Source organism: Megalops cyprinoides, chromosome 17, assembly GCF_013368585.1.
Source record: "Megalops cyprinoides isolate fMegCyp1 chromosome 17, fMegCyp1.pri, whole genome shotgun sequence".
Classification (NCBI taxonomy): Eukaryota; Metazoa; Chordata; class Actinopteri; order Elopiformes; family Megalopidae; genus Megalops; species Megalops cyprinoides.
In genome coordinates this window covers 19,143,848-19,165,611 of record NC_050599.1, presented here as the reverse complement: position 1 = coordinate 19,165,611, position 21,764 = coordinate 19,143,848, and the positions used below count along the sequence as shown (strand labels likewise).

The window sequence follows — 21,764 nt, the reverse complement described above, 5'->3', positions numbered from 1 at the left end:
GAAAAATGATCTTATTTTTAACAATCCATGAATAAGTCTTTTATTAAGACTCTAAAAATATTTTTGCTTGAATATAATGGTTAAGGAGAAAGCATTCAGCACTTAGACAAACAGAATTGGGCCCTAAATTTATACCAACACCACTGCTTGATTCAAATAAATTTGAAATGATGCCTTGCTTAAAATCAATATACCATAAACAAATCTAATTACCAGTTTTTAAACTTCATATTATAGTTATCCTTCAATGCTCTGAAAGAAATAAAACCAAACAAACAAAAACGGATTCCTACAAACAGAAATTCACATTAAAATCAATCTGTCGCTTACATTTGAATGCTTAAAAATCAAGCTAATCCTTTTAAAGTAGAGTTGATTGCTTTTCACAATAAACACTAGATTACATTCAGTAATTCCATCAATAACCACTGAGCTGTAACTTTGTTTTTATGCCCCATTTACTTGGTTTTTATACTATTATTGTACAGATGCACTGCCTCATCAGTCCCATGGGACAGTCACTGTAGCATGGATTGAATCCCCAACAATATTATTCAAAGAATGGCCTGTGCTTGAAGGAACAGATACTTACTGCACTGAGGTGGGGCTCACATTATATTGTCATTTGTTCCCTAATCTTACACATTTTATCAATGTTGAAATTCTTGCTAAGTACATAGAGTTCCCTCAGTAACTAGTTTATGTCAGAGTATTTATGAAATGGATTAATGATGACACATGACTCATTTCTTCTGGAAGTTTTCATGTGCTCCTAGAATAGACTTTGAAAACGGAAAAAAAAAAAAAAACATTTTAGTTGAGACCTTGAATCATAGCCCGTTTCAAAGCCCCCCCCCCCCCACTTTCAAAATATCACATGATTAATGATTTCAACCAAATCAGCCCCCAACCTGTGTGCAAGTTTTTCTTCCAGCCCATCTCTTAATGATTTAAAATTAGGGAACTTGCAAGTGCTTCCAAGATCTTGACTCTCTTCAAATTGATTTTTTTAATAGAGTGTTAAATTGGCTGATCACATTTGCTTTGTTGGTGCATTCCAAGTCCGCCTAACCCCTCATTGCACTTTGGGAATTGCAATTCTGACTGGAATGGAAAACTCCACGCATGGGAAGGACCCTGGAAAAGCTCCGCTTTCAACATCCTACTTGGCGCATGACAGAAGTAACTCATGCTTTAAAATTAATGCCATTATACATGTCAAAACAATAAAGGACACTTCATTAGGTTCAGCCCCCCTCTTCCAAAGAGCACACAAAGAGCTAGGAAAGTGTCCACACATAAAATATACCAGCATCAGCCTCTGTAATTATAGTGCATGTGATAGCTCATGTGTTGTTGCATGTTGTTTGGAGCTTAAAACCTTGCTGGAGTCAACAGAAGACTTGTCACGATGCCACATGCTGAAATAGCCCAGCCAGGATGTAGACAGGTCGAGCCTCGATTAAGCCCCTTTCCTGTTTTCATTTAATTCCACCCTGCTAAGCCTTTCCTGGCTTAAAATCCCTTTGTTAATACATTCCTGGCCTGCTTTACTTCACGTTATACTATTAGAGTTCATCCTGATGCACTTTCTTCTTCTTCTCATACTTACATTCCCTCTCACCAACTACCTTACGTTCCTGCTCCTTTTTATCACACTTCAATGACTGGTTGTGGTCCTGCACAACATCACTTTGGGTCACATGTAGGACATGCGTGTTTGGTAAGGCACAACATGTTTAATTTTCTTTCAAGTGTTTACCATCGCTATGCAAACACGTCATGAAATTATTCACGAGTCCTCAAAATGGATTTTGCCACTGACCCTTGGGCAAAAATGCCAAAAAACTTTTTAGTGAGAGATAGCTGAAACCTAAAACTATAACAGTAATCAGTAAGAGAGATGTGCATTTCCTTGAAAAATAAAGTACTTTAAAGTTATTTATAGCACACCAACTGCTGAATGCCATCATCCATTTAATGAGCCATCAAAAAGCACTTACCCTGACCTTAGTTTCAGAGTATATGAAACATCATTTCAGTTAAACAAAGAATATATAATCATGCACCAAAGTGGAAAGCAAATTTACACCCATCAATGATCCATAGCAGTTGGATACATTCCAGGTTCAGAACTTTTTTCCATGTGAGCACTTGGAAAATTCTGTCAGGAACCAACCTGACCAAGCATGTCCAAATGTATCAAAGAATCAGTTGGACAAAAGTGCATTTCCAGTTCTGAGTGAAAGGAAGTGTGGGAAGGAAAAAAAAAAAAAAAAACATACCCCCTTCAAGACTATGATGGAGAACAAAAATCACCCAAATGGTCAATTTTGCCAGATAGAACACTTACAAAAAAAAAATTAAGAAAATATTAAGAAAATTGCTTATGAATGTATTGTACTTCTTATTATTTTATTTCTGCAATGTTAGTAAATTTATATAGCAGCTGTGATAATGGACTGACAAATCACACTTTCTGCTTCCACAACCAGCCAGTTTGCAATTTTGGTGCAGGATGAGGCCCCGTTTCAGTGTCCAGTGAAAGGAGTCGTCCCACACAGGAATGCAGGTGGTTGAGAGTGGTCCGGTCAGCTGCGGGACCGTGCTGTATGCAGATCTGGGATGATGTTGGCTGCCGCCGAGAGGGGTGTAGCGTAGCCTGTGGTGAAGCTCTGAAGCCCAGCCAATAGACACTTCCAACTGAACCGCAGAGCCTTGCCCACATTCTGACAGACATAAAGCAAGCAGAACAGCAGTGCGAGACAAAAACAGGAAATCAATAAAAGTATGAGGAATAGACAGTGCCTCTCATGACTGTTGGTGTCTATGTGTGTGTGTGTGCGTTTGTGTGTGGGTGGGGGATAGCATCATCCTTGAAGGTTTGAGAAGTGTCCGGCTCTCATTTATTCATGGATCATGTTGAGACATTTTGTGAATGTAAAATCACATTACCCGTTATTCTAGGCCTTGATTAAAAGGTTTGCATAAAAGCTGTAACACCACTACTCTTGGACTATACTCTTTCACCAATGTCCAGTTTCAATCATCATGTGCAGTGTGATGCAGTTCTTAGCACACACAAGACAATGCATTGAACACATTTATATACATCAAGCTAGGGCTGGGCGATTAATCGAATTTTATTTTCAACTGTGATTTTGAAAACAAGATAATTGAGATTGTGCCACATTTATTGAAATTTATTTTTATATATATATATATATATATATATATATATATATATATATATATATATATATATATATATATATATATATATATATATATATAAAAATCATCTTTTTCTTTTTCTTTCATCTTTTTTTACTTGTTTTTGTTTTTCAGTTGACTTATATTTTAAGTTCAAGAAAATCCACTGTTAACCCTTTCACACGTAACTTATTTTTGTGCTATGTAGTGCGCGTGTTACATTACATGGTTTGTTATGTTTTAATTAGCGTTATTAAGCTTCTCATAGTTTTCAGTTAGCATTTCCTATATTTTTTAATGTTAAATCGCTGTTTCCTCTAAGCTAATTTTAGCTAGAATTTTTCCAAACTAGTGCTCTAATCGCATTGGTTTTAGCATACACACTAAACGGCTGATCACACCGGTGTGACCGTATGCGCGAAAGGGTTAAAAAGACAAGGTTTTTTTTTTTTTTTTTTTTTTTTTTTTAAAAAGTTCAATAAATGCATGATGTTTCCAAAGTCAATGAGTAATCATTTTAAATAATCACAATTATTTTGGTCAATATTGAGATCACGATTATGATTTTTGCCATAATTGAGCAGCCCTACATCAAGCTGCAAATGCATGTTATGCTTTGCAGAACCAGCATTTGAAAATGAATCCCAGAGAAAGTCTTGCTGTGTGTGCTTGGTATATGCAGCCAAAGAACTTGATCTACATGTCTTATGTCTTGTATTCCTGCAAAAATCAGACAATTTCCTAACACTCCAGCACGAAAGCACCAAATATCAAAAGCCCTTTTAGAACAGATGTCTTTGGTAAGCATTTCATATGTTGAAAGCAATTCTGTTCATATACCAAATAAATTAACAAATGACTTTAAAACTTGTACATCTCCATTACATTACTTCGGTTATACACTGGAAGCAAAAGGAGACAGAAAGAATCCACACTGAAACAGCAAAGCTTCTTTGGAGTAAAAAACACCCTTCCATGTGTTCTGCTAAAATAAGCAAACAGCTAATCACACAATAAGGGTACAAAGTCTCTGTTCAAGGCCAAAGTACTCAGGAAAGGACACTCCCACTGGTGTTCCTGTGTAATACATGGTAACTCCTCCTCCCAGTACAGTGCAGCTCATAAATAACTCACTGATCCTGCTTTTGACTCTGACCTCTCCAAAGCCAGCCATTGAAAATTAACTTTCAACCCATGCTAAAGGCAAGCTTTGGGGTAGCCTTCATCTGCATGTCACCAAAACAAACAGGTTCTCAAGCCAGTTGGAATTGAGCATCTTTGCTGTCTATTAGTCATTAAGATCAACTCACATGCTGTTGGAGACAAAAACAATACCCCTCTTGGACCCTTGTTTACATTCCTGAGATCAATAGCAATTAAAAATTCCAATTTCCTGGTTCCTTCAAAGTCACAGTATAGCCATGTCTGACATTACATCTCTGATTGTAGTCATTATCTTCACATGTACTCAATAAAAATGATTCATTAACCAAGGAGGAAGGATATATCATTCCTTCACAGTTTTCCATGACAGCTAAAATCAATTTGGATGTATACCACGGTAAACATCTGAGATTGCAGTACTGCTGAGAAGAAATGCAGATTGCTGAGTCTAGACTCATTTTATCTGTACAATTAGATGTAATCAATTTAACTATTAAAACTATACTTAGTGGACTGGAAAACCAAGTCTTCAAACAAAATATGTCATTCTGTTTTTTGCTGCATGAAAACAGAGTGACATATTTCCATGTATGTAATTTTCCATGTATCAGTCATGGGAGTGAAAAAATTATGTAGAAGGGTCATTTTAAGATTTATATTGGTTTCCAATACTGTGCCATGTCCTTTCTTTTCACATCATTCCTAAAACGAAAAGGTAAACAGAAAACTTCACACATCATACCTAGCAGAAAACTCAGCATCAAAACTCTGGTTCAGAAGTCAATGTAAAGAGGAAAAACTGGTTTGCCAGACTAAAGTGCAACATGTGTGATAACTGGAGCAGACGGCTAATCTTGGGATTTAAGAAACCAGTGATGTGAGGAGGCGGGGCCATTTGTAGAGATAAGATACTGTGACGGAGTGCCATCACTACGGTTGAGTATGTGCTCTGACTGCCATACCAACGAGCCTGGCTCTTTGGTGTCGCGGTCAAAGTCGCATGGTTGGTATCCCGTAGACCCGGGTTCAAGGGCGGGTGGGGCGACTGCTCTCGCCCTTTGCTACAGATACATACACTTTTCAGCCGGTGCCTGTGTATAGATTAAGGGCAAAGTGCAGAAGGGCAAAGAAACAAACTTTCTAGACTCTTTTGTGCAACGTGGCCCATTTTGCATTGCAGTCTTGCTCAGCAGTAGTCCATAACTAAGACCTTAGGACTGGTCCTCAGCAATGGTTTGATGGTCACAGCAGTCAAAGCAAAGACCAGTTACTGGCATGACTTTTTGTAAAATGATTGCTGTGGTCAAGTGTTTTTGGCTTTTAAGCAATCACATGCACTGTTGAAGAGGCTTTCCTTATGAATAATTAATTTAGAGGGACTGCATAACACTCAAAACAAAAGTCTGACAATATTGTTGGTCGTTGAAAAGTTCTGGTCATATTCATGTCAGTATTGTACCTGTGGAACACTTTACTGCAAACGAGCATTAGGGTCTGTCTGACATCATTGCCACCGCAGGACTGTTCACCATTAAAGGATTGGATCTTAATTTGATCAAAGCACTTGATTATTTAATTGGATCAGTCTGGGTGTTGAACTGGTCTAAGACCTTTTGGAGCTGGTCATATGGAGCAGTAAGTCATGACAGATCTTGACTACTCAGGGAATTCACAGACCAGCTCTGCAACCTCCACAACTGAAGAGCTTTTTATATTCACCTCAGCAAGACTCTGCAGAAGAGAGCACTGGTTTCTTCCTCTCCAGTCAATAAAATCTAAAATCTAATTGGAACTTAAACCTAAAATTAAACCATCCTCAATTCCTGTGCACATGTGCATTTATGTTTTTAATACATTCATAAATATACATTCCATCTGGAATTATGCCAGAGGGGAACTGCTCACAATGGGGCCTGGTAGACACTCCAACACCACCCTCTGATGTGACACTTCTAAGGAGAAGTTCATTATAAACCATCCCATATCCTTTCCATATTACCAGAACAGACCCTTCCTCCTTTGTCCTCATGTTTAAACCCATTGAAATAACTTACAAAATACAACAGAGAGAACCTGATTTAGAGCAGTTTGTCAATACAATGGTCTCCAGTGAGGAGTCACTGCGTAATATCAGCTTGCATTTGTTGTAACAAAACACTTGTCACAATGTAAGAATTATGTTAAACAGATTGCAACCAAAAATTGCAGAACCTGGTTATTTGTGCATTTTGTTAAAAAAGAAAGAAAGAAGGAAATACATCCACATATTACTTTAAGTTTTACATATTTGATTTTTACATTACATTACTGGCAATTAGCAGACGCTCTTAACCAGAGCGTTTTTTTCCCCACAATGTTAGCCAGTTATGCAGCTGGATATTTACTGAGGTAATTGTGGGTCAAGTACCTTGCCCAAGGGTACAGCAGCAGTGCCCAAGTGGGGAGTCCAAACTGGCAACCTTTCGGTTACAAGTCCTGCCCCTTAACCACTATGCTACATTGATTTTATAGACTAATCCAGTTTAAAAATGTCTGAGTAATTTAGTGAGAAACAGAACATCTTTGTTTATACAAGACACAGAGACAAGTGAAGACTAATTTGGGGGTGTCAAGCTTGGAGCAGTATTTTACATAAACACAGATGTTCAGTCATAACATGCAAATCCAAGAACACAGTCTGCTCTCTTTTGTCAAGACAGCTTGACTGTCCAATTTGTCTACTTATCTGGGAACAGGGATCCATCCTCGTTTTAAGTCAGATAAATTAAAAAGGTTTACAATGCAAATAATTTGAATTGTGATTTATACAGTTGATTTTGAGCACTTCCTGTAGAACTTTAAATGCAATCTGAGTATTCATTAATTAGCGTTCAATAATAAAAAGATGACTGACGCTGATTGACAGAATCATTTAATCATTCAATTTGAATCATTTCCTTTTCAAAAACTACACTTACCCATATCAAGTGTTTAATCAGTAGGTCACAGCAACTAAACCTTTATATGGAAATCGAGCATTTATAAAGTTATTAGGTTGAGTCGATCACTCTCAGAGGACAATGTCAGTACTGACAATGATTGTTGATAGAACGTTAAAAAGCAGTAAACGCTTGCATTTTGCCATTTTTCTGAACATTAAGTAAGACTTCTTTCCTAATTCTAGGTAATTTAATACTTATTTTACACCATACTGACCAGCCTCAGACAAGGCCCTTATTGAGAAGGGCACTCTACCACGTCAAGCAAGAACATCCGATCAAGTTGTGCCAAAAACAAAATGCAATCTGATTAGAATCATTAAATTTGTCCAAGCAATGACCTTAAATTATGAATAGCCTCATAATTCATCAACAGGTAAATTTTTTTTAAGTTCTACATTTTAAAGGTCGAGCAGTTAAGACGTTTTCAATTAATTAAAAGTTCTGTGTTCATGATTCGAGCCTAGTTGAGTTTAATATTAATAATTTCTGCAGTTCATTCTGTCATTTTAAGATGTTTGGATTTGTGGATCGTCGAACATTTTCAGCGTTATTATAGCATTCTCTGCCCGCATCGGTTGAGCGCTGGCACTCTCGCTCACTGTTGCGCAAAGTAGGCTAGTCATGTCCGTATTCAGGCAACGACTTTTAGTCGCAACTACGCAAAGTTAGTTTACATTTTAACTGGGCCACTGTCCAAACTGAATTGCAAGTCATACACAGTGTATAGAGTCGTAATTCTAAGTGTAATTTGTTCAACTGCATTTAAGTATAAAATGTAATATTTGAATCAATAAAGCATTGTCTATACGAAATAGTGGAGCGGAGCGACATGTAAATATCAGTGATTTCGTTGCAACAAAATTGCAATTTGTGCAACCTACCTTTCTGTACTTTTTGTACTTTTGTTTCTTTTTTAATCGCTTTTCCTCTTTCATTTGTTCTCTCACTTCATCGTCCTCCACCAGAGGTTCGTACTTCTCTGGCAGAAATGCGAAATGAACCTCTTTGGAAAACTTGTCTTTTTCTGTTGTGTCGTTTCCTTTCGTGGACTGGTTTTCGTTCGCAGCCGGTGCGCCACTGTGATCTGAGTCAATCTGTCGCTGATACCTCGCTCCTCTGTCATTTTGTGTTATATTAGATGTTTCTAAACTCTCAAATATTCTTGATACATCTTCCCATACAGATTTTGGCTTCATTTTGATTCACAGAAGTTATTTTGTCGTCCTCACTTGCAGTCCAACCCTCACAAATGAAGTTTTCTCGCGCTGACAGGTGAATGGAATGTAAGTGTCAGCGAATAGGACATCAATGAAGAGTGGATTTCATTGGACGCCTTTTAATGGAACGGCTACGCGCAGACAAGGCTTGGCAAAGTTCCCTTAAAGAAGCAGGATTGGCCGTAATTTATCTGGGGAGTTAACACTAATGGAAATATTGATTGATTAATTAGGCAAATGTCAAAATCAGGCTCAGTTTTCAATAGTGTATACCGCTCCTTCGTGTGTTAATACTTGTGTACCAGATGTGACCTTATTTACTGTAAAAATCCTTCCAATTCCACAGTTCCATCTGTTCATTTGCAGCATAAATTGAATATAAAGCTTTCTTGCCCGTCTTCCTTCGTCTTCCTTCATTACCTGGGAGTTTGCAACCACTGGCGAAAGTCGATAGAGTATTTTGAATTTTAAAAATTAATCAGTTTACATTTTTAAATTATGATGGGATCTCATTGACATGCTTGCGGTCGGTCGGAGTGCAAAATCATATTCGATTTTATCAGAAAACACAGGAGAGGACTTGAAACTACTCTGTACAATACAGTATTAATCACTGCTGGTCCTGTTATTCTGGCGATACTGGTTTCATTAATTCAAGTTTACTTCAAGTCATTACACTTCATTTACACTTCACTTCGATAATTCATAGTGGGTTTATTACGTTCCACTACACGCGTTTAAATTTCATGATCCTGTCAACTCAAGTTAATTGCGCTAGTTGTTAAATTAGTGCACTTTGGCATCGGGTTCGTTTGGCGGTCCAGGAACAGCGTCTCATAACTGTGACGAACAGGGTTTGTACCCAAAGACTGACCGATTTGATTCCCTGGGATTTGATTACCTCAGTAGATATCTACCTTTAGACACAACAGTCATAAATGGCCAGCAATGCAAGTCTTAATTACACAGAGCGTCTCCAAAACCAAACAAGCCCACCAAACAAAGGACATGAAAGTAGTAAATTAAGGTTTATTTCATCGTTTCATATACAGGAAAGGTCAATCAGGATAATGTCCCTGTTACTCCTACTACCTCATCCCCGCAACGCCACCATCCTGGACAAAGAGCGCCCTCCACAGTTAAGCATACTCACTTCACTTGCTTCCTTGTGAGTTTGATAATGACCTCTTCACAAACTCCCATAGTGGAGTTGCTTAATACCCCCAAACTCTGTGTGTGTGTGTGTGTGTGTGTGTGTGTGTGTGTGTGTGTGTGTGTGTGTGTGTGTGTGTGTGTGTGTGTGTGTGTGTGTGTGTGTAAACCTATTTTAAACCATTACACAAGTCCGTTGAACCGCAACAACACAGATTAGCATGTTGTTTTGTATAACCAAGGAAAATCATGCATCTAGGAAGGTCTGAAGCGAAAAAGGTACTTTCAGGTGCAACAAAAAGTTGCTCATTATATTGCCGATTCAGACTTAAATCGGCAATATAATCTTGGGCATGCTCATTTATGCAAGTCAGTTGCTGGCTTTTTCCTATACTACGTTCATACTGTGTGTGTGTGCAATAATTATCTTGTTTGCAAGACTTTAGCAATGGGGATTAGTGCAACAACTAGTAAACAGTTTTATCTGGGCATCTATGCAATCAGTGTTCGTAGGCTGCCCCTAAGTAAACCCCTTCCCCCCTCTCTGTTACTGATGAACTTTTTGAGAAAGCATTGCTTTCTTGCTAGGTTAGTGTGATCTTGGGTACCCCACTCCTAGTCCTATTTAAAGTACCTGTGATTTGAAGTGTTGGTTATATTCCATTTACTGCCCCCTGCAGGTGTGGTGTTTCTGTCCCTCTTTTTATTCTTTACGTAGCTAGTGCATTTTCAGATGAACTGACTGTATTCATGGGTAGGTATCCCACGCTCCCTGGACAGCTGTGTAATACAACATTGATTTTATAAAAAGGTGAATATGGTATAGCTTGTACAGCAACAAGACAACTGACACATAAGTTGGAAAGTGTTGCCAAATCATTGTGTCAGGTCTCTACTGCTATTGTCATTGCCACAGAGACAGGCTAATATTTAGCTCTGTGGTCCTGCTAGCTGGCAAAGTGGTCAGATTCACTTTCTGGGTTGTTCTAACTGTTCTAATGTTTAACAGCCCAACAAATTCATTTTTTACCTCCATCCTCTATCTTATTCCTGTCATGGAATCTCACCTTCTAGAAAGAAACTTCAGTAATGAGACAGTCAGAGTGCTATGAGACAATTCCATGTTTATTCTAAAAGCTCTCAGGAAAAATGATCCAACAACTCACATAGTGAAGTCAGAGCAATTCCAACTTTTATTAGAGTACATCACACTTTTTATGCGGTGATAAGGTGTGCAACTCTCAAAATAGGCTCACATGTCATTTCTACGCAGTATTCAGGCAGAAAAGTTATAATTGCGTTTTGAAACATTCTGTGGTTAGCAGTTCACTAAAAATGGAAAACATTCCTTTAAACCTGAGGCAGGTGAAACCATATTATTGCTGACTGGGCACGGCCTGTGTGCTCCTTAGACCCACACAGGCCATAAACCAGCTAAGGCCACAGTGCAGATAATCTGCTCCGCTCAAGAAAGATGCAACATCCTTAACATTTCAGCAGAGTACACAGAGTGCTTTGTGAAGAATAACATCATTGTGTATAACTTTTATACATGCAGGTAGAAACAAAGAGTACAAAATGAGCAGGCAGAAGTCACTCAGCTCTCACATTCCACTGCCCCGTTGCCCAGGCAATGGACTTACCCCACTGATAAGAGACCAGGATGATATCTAGGACGAGTGAGGTACAGTTTCTCACCTTTCTTACATCACAGGGTTAATATTACTAAAAAGGTTACTCATCTACATTCCATTTCTGGTAAGGTCCCCTGTGAGCTTACCCTTCTCCAAATCCAATTGGTGCTCTGCTGGTCTTCTTGAAGTTGATCAGTCTCTGGTGTCCAGGTCAACGATTCCTGTAAGCAGAGGGGGTTATGAAGAGCTCACATTTACTCCCTCTCACACACAGAAAATACTGTGAATGCTGTGTCGTTAGTGCATCTTTATTGTATCACCAATATCACCGCCCTCCTGCTGAGGGAGGTTTTAACAATTCCTCCTTTTAAATAATATCCCTAACGTCCCTGTGTTGTGGAACAAACTGTAAGGCCCTCAAGTTCAAAATTTATTTTACATGCATTCGGTAGCAACACATCCACCCCATACAAGTCTGATGGTTCTACACAAAGCAGATTGCAATGTTGTATTGTGCAGCAAAGCAGAATCATGTACCTAGGAAGGCTTGAAACATCATTGTCTCAAGGTCCTTTCAGGCTTTTCCAATTATATGAATAGACATAAGCACTATTTTTCTTTTCAGTAACCAAGCTCCTTATCACATTCCTTAAGCCTAGCATTCTGAAGTTGCCCCCCCCCACCTCTTTTTTCCCATCCCTTCCTTGATACAAACATTCTGCCAACCCTGCAGAGGTAAACAATAATGATTGAGATCTTTATTTGCCAGGGGTCAACTTGGCCATCACAAAAATATCACTAACATCCTTGGCCTTGATGTTGAGAGATTTGGGCTCCTGCTTAGACCTTACTTTTGCAGGCTTAACCTCCGACCAGTGCCTCCACTTTGGCCGCAATACCGTATCCTTCACACACACTGATGTCTCCATCTCCCTTCCAGTGCCCCTCTACTATATTGGCTACTTGTAAGCTACAGTGCTATATATATGCAACAAGCAGATTCCCCCTTTCTCACCTTGCACGGCACAGCCCAATGGGCATTTCATACAAAAGTTTCTCTTTCAAAGTTTAATCTTCCAATGTAAAAAAAAATTGCGATTCCCAAAAGGCATATATGGATATCCACTTTAGCATTCTCTTAGCTACATTTATTTGCAATAATTCCTCACACCCTTCATGTCAAATAGGCAACTGAATTAAATGTCAGAGCTAAAGTACAGTGTATTACAATACAATTATTTCTTTTTGCATTTACAGGCTAGCTAATTATTGTTTCCCAGAAATCCTGAGATCTTACCTCTGATTCATTTACCTCAGGAACATAAGAGTGTGCAGCATGGGACACATGCCAATGTGTTCTTATAGAATACTATATGACAGGGGTGTGTGCATGTATGACCACTGAGCATAATAGAGTTGGCAAGGCAAATGCATTTATCACACTGATTGAGTCAATTATTGAACATTAATTAATTGAGTGTATCTGGGTGATGCGTTCCATCTCTCTTCTGTGCCTCCACACTTCAGACCTCAGAGAGAACATTATGCCATGTTTGAAATTGTTGAAGTAAACATCAACAATTTTACTGACAATATTATCAGATATGATAAAATGCAACACTCTATATGTATTTTCACACCATGTGGCCTAATTAAAGTGTTGTTATACAAGATGGCCTATCTCTATGCACACCTGTACCTGATTGGTTGCTTGGCAACATTCCAGATCAACTGTCACTTGCCACCAGCTGTCTCAATTTAAATGTCAATTGTCAAATCTGGTCAGAGTGAGGGAATACCAAAGACTGAACAGAGGCTCATCTCTCAGTTGAGCTCAAACATCATAGCTTTTAGATAAAGACATTGTGAGAATATGCAGAAATTTTCCTGCCGTTTGATGTATAATTTATGCCTATAGTCCCAGAAAAGAGGAAGAAATGGCAGTTTGAAAAGGTTGTGACAGAGGAGTGTGTCCATACTGTGAAATCCTGTATTTCACAATTGGGGTAAATTTTGAGCGAGTTTTTAAAAAACATCATTAAAAGCATAACATATAATAATAATAATAATAATAAGCCACACAAGAACAGTAGTGTGCTTGCCAAAGGGCACTCACACTAATGAATAAAAAGTTGGAGCCAGCTTGTCAGGTCTCCAGTCCTTTTCCCTTAAGTGCCATCTGAATGCTCCTCCCCACTTTTCAGACAGTATCAGCAAACAAATCTCCTAACCTGTCAACTAGTTATGGGAATTCCGGCTCTTTTTAGTGAGCCGGATGATTTGGCTCAGCTCAGCAATGAGACCCGGCTCTTTCGGCTCCTAAGCTGCTCTTCATTTAGTACCGCTTCTGGCTTTTATGATTCAGCCAAATTTAGCAATGTTTTGACCTATGATTGGTACCTGTTTGCATGCACGTATATCACTTAAATTATTCAATGTAATTATACTAAACCTTATCATTTCCAGAATACCATTATTTTACATTGTTTGGTATAAAACATTAATATAAAAGCATCAAACGCTGCTACACATGAGTATTGAACAATTTATATTGCACGTTGTAAATTAGCGTGTCGCTACACTAAACACAGTGCATCTGGTCCTCGTGCATAAATGTATGTTCCAATTCTAACATTCAGTCAGTGCATGGGGTACCAGGGGCCGAGCACTGTGGCGAAAAGATCATCCTATTATTCTGTCTTGTATTAATTAACAAAAAAAAAAAAAAAAGAAAAGGAAAGAAAAGAAAAAAGAAATCGCCTCTCAGACGGGAGCCGGCTCATAGAGCCGACTCGTTCGCGACTGACACATCACTACTGTCAATAGAACCCACCACCACTCCTTCATCTCGTCTCACGCAGCTGGAATGCTACAGCCTCCTTCGCTGGCCTGACTGGACTGCTTCTCTCCAGCACTCCAGGTACCTCGCTATGCACAGCAGCTTCACCTCAGCGCCAATAATTATCACTCCAAATGAAACAAAGACGCAAACAGAGACAGAGAGCGAAATGCGCATAAAAAACCCATTGGACTGACACGATTCTCACTCCTCTCCTTGCCACAGGACAGACCGAACTGGAATGGAACACCCAACATAATTGCAATACAGGTGCGCCGCGTTAAAACTGAACAGCGCTAATTACCTACGCTCCGTTTCAACGCCTTGGCGTATACAGTAGGGTAGGAATCCAGCTATTCATTTTGTGTGTGTTTTACATTGTTTGTTGAAAGGACTTAACCAAAGGACCATTAATCGTAATCGACGCACCGTAATCGTAGGCTAACAAGAAGTTAGTAAATATATTTATGTATATATATTTATGTATATTTTTTCTGTTTTATGTTCTCTTTCTATTTTGCATATTTTTGCATTAAGAGGAATTAGTCTACGGTAGCACTAAACACACTGAAGGAGAAAATGAGGTTCATTCGAGGGAGATTATAGTTTTAAGTGAACTTGTAAATGGTTTCTACTGTGGCAGCCAATCAACAAGTTATATAATTTCTTAGTTTAAAGTTTTAATATTACTCTTTGTGAAAGTATGTTTTTTAAAGGAAGAGGTCTCAAGGTCTGTAAAGGGCAATGCATGAGGTTAAGTGGATTTGGGGCCAGAGGGGGGTGGTGTGACTGGGGCACTGGCTATGTGGAACTGGGGGTGGGGTTGTTTACTTTACAAGCACTCGATTGTCTTTTAAGTCAGGGACTGACATGCGGCTGTTTGAAAGGGAGATCAGAGAAAAGACCAACAGCATACTGTCACTTAATAGCAAATCCTCATTTAACTTTTACTTCTCCTTGGAGCAAAAGAATGGTTTTAAGATCATGCTTGGTACATCTAGCTAAACCTTTTCTTAAGCTGCTCTCACCCCCAAGGTTAAACCTGCCCTTTAAAGGAAGCCCTATATGTCAAGTGGGTGAACTTTGAACACATTTTCTGTCACACATTCTTCCCTATGGATTGTAATTTGACAACTCTGTTGTGGACAAGCATGGAAAATATGTGAAAAGGAATAAGAGTAACTGGAGATATAATGAAATAAGAACATCAGCAAGTTCCTTTTGTGACAAAATGTTGCTGACTGAACTTCTGAATTAAGCAAACGGCCACGGTCAATTGCCAAACAAAAATACAACTAATAAACATTTAAGATGTTTTTTTTTTGCTTTGCCTGATTCAGATATTAGCCTTCTCAGAAGCTATATATTCAAATGTCCTGAAAGACCATCTGCCAAAAAAACAAAACAAAAAACAGTAATCAAAGTGTAAATATTGGTAATCAAATTTCTTATTGCTCAGTCTTGGTATTAAGCACAAGTCCTTTGCTTTTGCAGGTGGATGCAATCCAAAGAACAGCATCTGTGGATAATTTACGTGGCAGACAGCTTCACTTGCTTTACATTAATATTATCTGTTTCCCTTTTACCAATCCCTTTAATTTACTGTCTTAGTTTTGCTGATTGAAACAAAATGTCCTTGCTTGGCATTTTGCCTCTGAATGGTACATCCAGTCTGTTTCTTATTTTGACTTGCATCATCATCATCTACATTCTTAATCTGAATAAAACAAATGAGAATTTCCCACCGGGACCCTGGCCGCTTCCACTGGTGGGAAATATATTTAGTCTCAACATGAAAAGGCCATATCAGACACTGATGGAGGTAAGTATAGTCTTGCTGTGAATAATGTAAATGAAATTCATCTTCTTTTGAACATTAATATTATTTTTAGTGTTAGTATAATATTATTGAAAGGGGTATGCCTCATTGGTTGAAATGAGAAAGCAGAGTTGTAAATAAAAATGTTGACACACATTAATCATTGACCTCTAAACAGTGTTTGCACAGTCAGCTACTTGCAACATTTTTTGTGGTTTTGCAGTGGGGCATACAATAGTTTTACAGGAAGAGGCATATTGTTACTTTATCTAAAATAATCTATGTTTTAAAAAAAGGCCCCTTGCATGAATTTTGCCTCAAAGAATGTGGGCATTGATCTGACACTGATGGTTCTAATCTCCTCTAATTCTTCTGTGTGTTCCAATACTTTCTTGAAATGAATTTTTTTGAGAGTGTGTCTGAGGTGACCAGATCTGATAGTCTGGATTAATCATTTCTACTTCTTCTATTTCATCTATACATTTACGGCAGTAGGCATAGGGAAACATATTGCTATGAGTTTATCCCCTTGCCATAGAGAAAATATCAGTTTGGTGTCCATATGGATTGTTTCACATACAAAAATAGCAATATGTTGTCTGGTTTTGTCTACAGCTGAACGAAAAGTATGGCTCAGTGTTCAGCATTCAGATGGGCCTCAGAAAAGTGGTGGTTTTGTGTGGTTATGCGACAGTGAAGGAGGCCCTTATCTCACAAGCTGACCAATTTGCAGAGAGACCAAATATTCCAATTTTTTGGCAAATTACCAAAGGAAATGGTATGTCCCAGTTGCATATGTACACCATAATTTATCTGGCACATGAGTATGCTTTTTCACCTAGTACAATAAGAATGATAATAATTACAACAGGTATTATCTTTGGCCATGGGGATTCCTGGAAAACTATCCGTAGATTCACACTGACAGTGCTGCGTGATCTTGGAATGGGAAAGAAGAACATTGAGGAAAAAATCATAGAGGAATCTGAACACCTGGTGAAGCAGTTTGAAAAGCAAAATGGTGAGGTCACTTCTCATTCCTCTTTTAGTCTAGAAAAGTGTAAAATGTTTCCAGTCATAGTGTTTCTCAAACACTATAAGAAACCACAAAACACAAAGCCACAAAACAGGTTAGCATATGTAAGGCAGATGCAGGTTACCAACTGCACATTCAACTATTGGAACATCAACTATAAGGAACATTCCTTATAAGATTATGTGGAGGCATCTGTTGTACCTTTAACCCTTTTTTCCCCATAGGCCAGCCATTTCAAACAACAATTCCACTGAATGCAGCTACATCTAATATTATTGTCTCCCTGCTCATGGGAAAAAGAATGGAATATGAAGATGAAATTTTCCAGAGACTTTTGATCTTGAACAATGAGAGCTTTACACTCACAGGGAGCCCATTCGTTCAGGTGTCATTTTTATTGTTGCCAGTATTATTCCTGTAATTCCTGTATTGTAATCCTACAGTAGGAAAGCAATACACATTTTTTTGTAGTCATAATTACATTTGCAATGTACTGTATATACGAGGCAAACAAAGCCTTAAATTCAGTTGACTCTAAGTCTAAATGCGTTCTGTACTTAACTTTGAATATTGAATTTGAGTTCGTGTCTGATGGTCATTGAAATTTACAACAGAGATGTAAGAGATGAGAAAAAGAATAACACTTTAGGCAGTTGAACAAATTAATGACACAGGGCATGGCATTTTATTTGAATTTCAGTCTATTCAGTGTTATAATACAGCTTAAAAGTGAAGGTATGGACACTGTTTTACAGTTATACAACATGTACCCCGTGATTCATCCCTTGCCTGGTCCCCATCACAAAGTTTTACAATGCCAAGACAATTTGAAAGCCTTCTTCAGAAAGATTTTCATTCAGCAAAGAGAACTCCTTGATGAAAATGACAAAAGATGCTACATTGACATCTTTATGAACAAGCAGGAGGAGGTCAGCAGACATTTTACTCTAATTATTTTTTATTGATCTGTTTCTGCATGACTTACCTTTGATATGACATTTGTATTGCTTTTCATATGTGAAGTTTCTCTCCACGTTTATTTTGCACACAAAACATTGTGCAGTATTAATAATTTCTTTTAAAATGGAAATGAATTTGGGAAAAAGTATTACAATTTACAGTTTAATCAACTACATTCATATACCACAGTAAACATATACATATATTGTCAGCAGTTGGAGCAATAGTCTAATTGAGCCATAATGTCCTTTAGGAGAAGAACAGCCCGTCCTCTCATTTTCATGAATGGAACCTCCTGTGTACCGTCACCAATCTGTTTGTTGCTGGAACAGAGACCTCCTCTAGCACCCTGTCTTGGGCTCTCCTGATCATGACAAAGTACCCTCATGTCCAAAGTGAGTGGATGCTTTTTATACCCATGGGTCACTGTTATAGAGAAGACCTAGATGGATCTACCTATCAATTGCGGTTGTGTGATTAAAAATAACAATAGAATGAATACCGGTTTATTGATTACTGTTACAATGGTTTATGAGGCAAAAGGCTTAAAGCATCAGCTATTCCTCGAGAGGGCCAATTAAGAAATGTAAATTGATAAATCTAGATGATATCATTTTCCCATTGAAAAGTGTGAAGGGGTTAACATTGTGGTACACAAAAGCCTCATTAAGTAAATTTTTACACACCTTAATGTGAAACTGTACATGATGTAAGCCTTTTTGTTAACATAAATATTGCTTTTTTTTTTACCCATAAACCATTCATACAAATTCAATATAGGCATGTTTTTTCTTTTTACCTGCTCTGAAGAAAATTTTGTTTTTAGGTGTAGATAGACTATCACTGATAAAAGCACCAAAGTTTTAAGTTCTGGCCTCAGTACTACAAGCACAACACATTTGTGAATGGAATGTTACTTTGAGCCTGCATTGCATTGCACATTTCAGTCATCCAGCCGGTTCCTCTTCCTCTGTTCACAGAGAAGGTCCATGAGGAGATTGACAATGTCATTGGAGGATCAACGCCCAGGATTCACCATCGTCAGATGATGCCCTTTACGGACGCCGTGATACATGAGACCCAGAGGTTTGCCGACATCATTCCCATGAACCTGCCCCATGAGACCACCACTGACGTCACCCTGAAGGGCTATTTTATACCCAAGGTAAGCCTGTTCATCCAGGTATTTTCATCAAACATTCATTTGTCAATCTAAATCTAGGAAAACCTTCTAGTCCTATGACTGGCAAACATTCAGATAACCGCATGATAACACTAATGGTGTCATATGGCCAAAAAAGGAGAGGGGAGGGGTGAGAGGCACTCAGTTGTGATTGGAAGTTATGTGTTCCTTGAGCACTGGTCAATTATGGGTCAATATTTTCAGAAATGAACAAATTGACATTTACAGTTCAGTGTGCATATAGCTGGATCTTCAATAAGTGGAAAATGGTGCAGCCTGAAGATCCCAATAATGTGCATTCAGTTGATCTCTTCATTAACCGTCACAAAATGAAATGTCTTCATGCTCATATTCATGTCTGTCTTAAGGGTTAATGACTTGTGCATCTGTTTTAGGGGACCTATATTATCCCACTGCTGAGGTCAGTGCACCGTGACAAGAATCACTGGAAAAATCCAGACGAGTTTGACCCACAGAACTTCCTCAATGAGGAGGGAAAGTTTGTTAAAAGAGAAGCTTTCATGCCCTTTTCTGCAGGTAATGCATCATATGAATTCTGAGAAACTTTTAAGATGATTATTTGTGCTGTCCTTTCTGTTTTACCACTGATAATAGCTAGTTGAAAAGTAACTAGCAAGCTGAAATAAATGGACTAAATGGCTCATTTCTTTTAAAAGAATTTTAAACTCTGTTTTGAGAATTCTAAGGAGATTCACTCACAGCTTGTTAGAAAAGAACTTCTGCTCTTTTACAAGACCTAGTCACAAATGTTCTAGCACATTTTATGTATATTAATGAATGCAAATTCACCAGTGGCAATTCATGGAAGTTGCCATCTTCTTTTGCATTTTGTTACTCTTCGTAAAAAGCACCTTTCATGTAAAATTGGTTACTAAAAAACACTGATAAATTCAAGCATGACCCTAAAATACAATCTTGAATCTTGTATTGTGTAAGATTTAGGCATGGGTATACACATATTGATGGTCTTTTTTAGCCTGAATAATCCACCACCACCACATTGTAATAAGATTTCAATTTTGAAAAAAAGGCTTCATCCAAAAAAACTGCATTGAACGACAATTTTGGGAGTGAAGAACCCGAATTTTGTAGACAAATTCAAGACTTTATTCTCGAGTGACTATGAGGAAGAATTGTTTGCATCTGACAACAATTTCATGGGCTAAACACCATAAGTACGCCTTGCTTTCTGTTAATGATCCAAAGCAGGGCAAAGCACAGCATTGCCTCATGCCAGAAGCATTACCATTTGACACCCAGAATAATTATATTTATGTCACTTATATTGGTACATGTGAACAAACCCTGGTGGACATTTGCATGGCTTGATTGTCCCCTTTCCCAAACCAGTGACCATAGTGCTCTCATTTCCTCCTCTTTCCTAGGCCGCCGGGTGTGCGTGGGAGAGACGCTGGCCAGGATGGAGCTGTTCCTCTTCTTCACCTTTCTGTTACAAAACTTCTCCTTCCACCCTGCTGCGGGGGTGAAGGAGGAGGACATTGAGCTGTCTTCAACAGGAGGTCTGACTCTGGCCCCCCTGCCACTCCTGTTGCGCGCTCTGCCCCGCCACAACAATGCCTAGGTGCCCGTCACCAGCGGTGATAATTGGTTCTTTTAAAACTTCCCAAATGGCTGAATGAATTAACTTGCCAATATAATTTTAGCTTGCCTTGCCTTGTTCAACCCTAGGCAGGCACACAAGCATGGTCAATAAAAGTGCTTGTTAATGGTTTCAATTAGCGGGCTAATCTGTAACTTGTTAAAGATAACTAGATACACTTTCCTTTCTGTATTACTATTTAAGCTAGCCAGCTGACCTTTAACGGGCACACCGAAGTTAATGGATGTGCTACATGTCTAAACTCTTTTAAAATAGTTTTAAACTCTTCGAATGTGATCAGACTGATGTCTCTGTATTAGGCATCACTACAAATATTTGGAAATTCATGATTGTTAGCAAGTCGTCAATACACCTGGATGGAGGCCTTGAAGTTTTATTTACTTCTTATGCCTACATACCTAGCTCTTTGGTAACAGTATTTGGCAGGGAAACATTTTGTTTTCAGGAAGAGTCAACAGACATCATCAGAGAGTGTTACCGGTTTATGGTGTTACCGTTGCTCAATGTCATTAAACAACTAACTAGCTAATGTGCAGGTACCCATCTTACTAGCCGTCTTCTACAGATTTGTACATTTGTAATGAAAAATACACTTTTAGCATTTCATTTTATGTATATTTGATTTAAAAGTTTGATATTTGATTTAAAATGACAATTTTATTCTGGTTACAATTCCATCCATTTTATAAGAAATCAGTTACACTCCCACAGCTGATATAACTGTGTAAGTTGTGATTACTAAATCAATAATTAGACTCTGTTGAAATATTCAACTGTAGCAAGATTGTAACAAAACCACTGAACACAAGCAATGGCTTTCTCTTGATACTGCTGTGTCTTGATGTTCTTTCAGTTGTGTAAAATCATGCCATTTTGAACTCTTATAATGAATGCATTAAATACAAAGAAGAATGAAGAAAATTC

The 21,764-nt window shown here is 38.3% G+C and overlaps 2 protein-coding genes across 3 annotated transcripts; one reads left to right on the top strand and one right to left on the bottom strand.

Annotated features, from left to right (window-relative positions):
• Window positions 1-2,341: 2,341 nt before the first annotated feature.
• On the bottom strand, window positions 2,342-8,648 carry LOC118791901 (uncharacterized protein C1orf115-like). The gene is made up of 2 exons (XM_036549411.1): window positions 8,240-8,648; window positions 2,342-2,729 (listed from the first exon to the last, which is right to left on the bottom strand). Exons 1-2 carry the CDS (start codon window positions 8,552-8,554, stop codon window positions 2,592-2,594), a joined length of 453 nt encoding a protein of 150 aa, XP_036405304.1. The 5' UTR covers window positions 8,555-8,648; the 3' UTR covers window positions 2,342-2,591.
• Window positions 8,649-15,798: 7,150 nt separating this feature from the next.
• LOC118791900 (cytochrome P450 2K1-like) lies at window positions 15,799-20,955 on the top strand. 2 transcript variants are annotated; one of them, XM_036549410.1, is made up of 9 exons: window positions 15,799-16,022; window positions 16,635-16,797; window positions 16,891-17,040; window positions 17,280-17,440; window positions 17,811-17,984; window positions 18,269-18,410; window positions 18,996-19,180; window positions 19,594-19,735; window positions 20,605-20,955. In XM_036549410.1, the coding sequence occupies exons 1-9, from the start codon at window positions 15,831-15,833 to the stop codon at window positions 20,799-20,801; spliced, it is 1,506 nt and encodes a 501-aa protein (XP_036405303.1). In that variant the 5' UTR covers window positions 15,799-15,830; the 3' UTR covers window positions 20,802-20,955. The 2 variants fall into 2 exon arrangements, with proteins under 2 accessions (XP_036405303.1, XP_036405302.1); XM_036549409.1 differs by having other exon boundaries at window positions 16,635-17,040.
• Window positions 20,956-21,764: the final 809 nt, after the last annotated feature.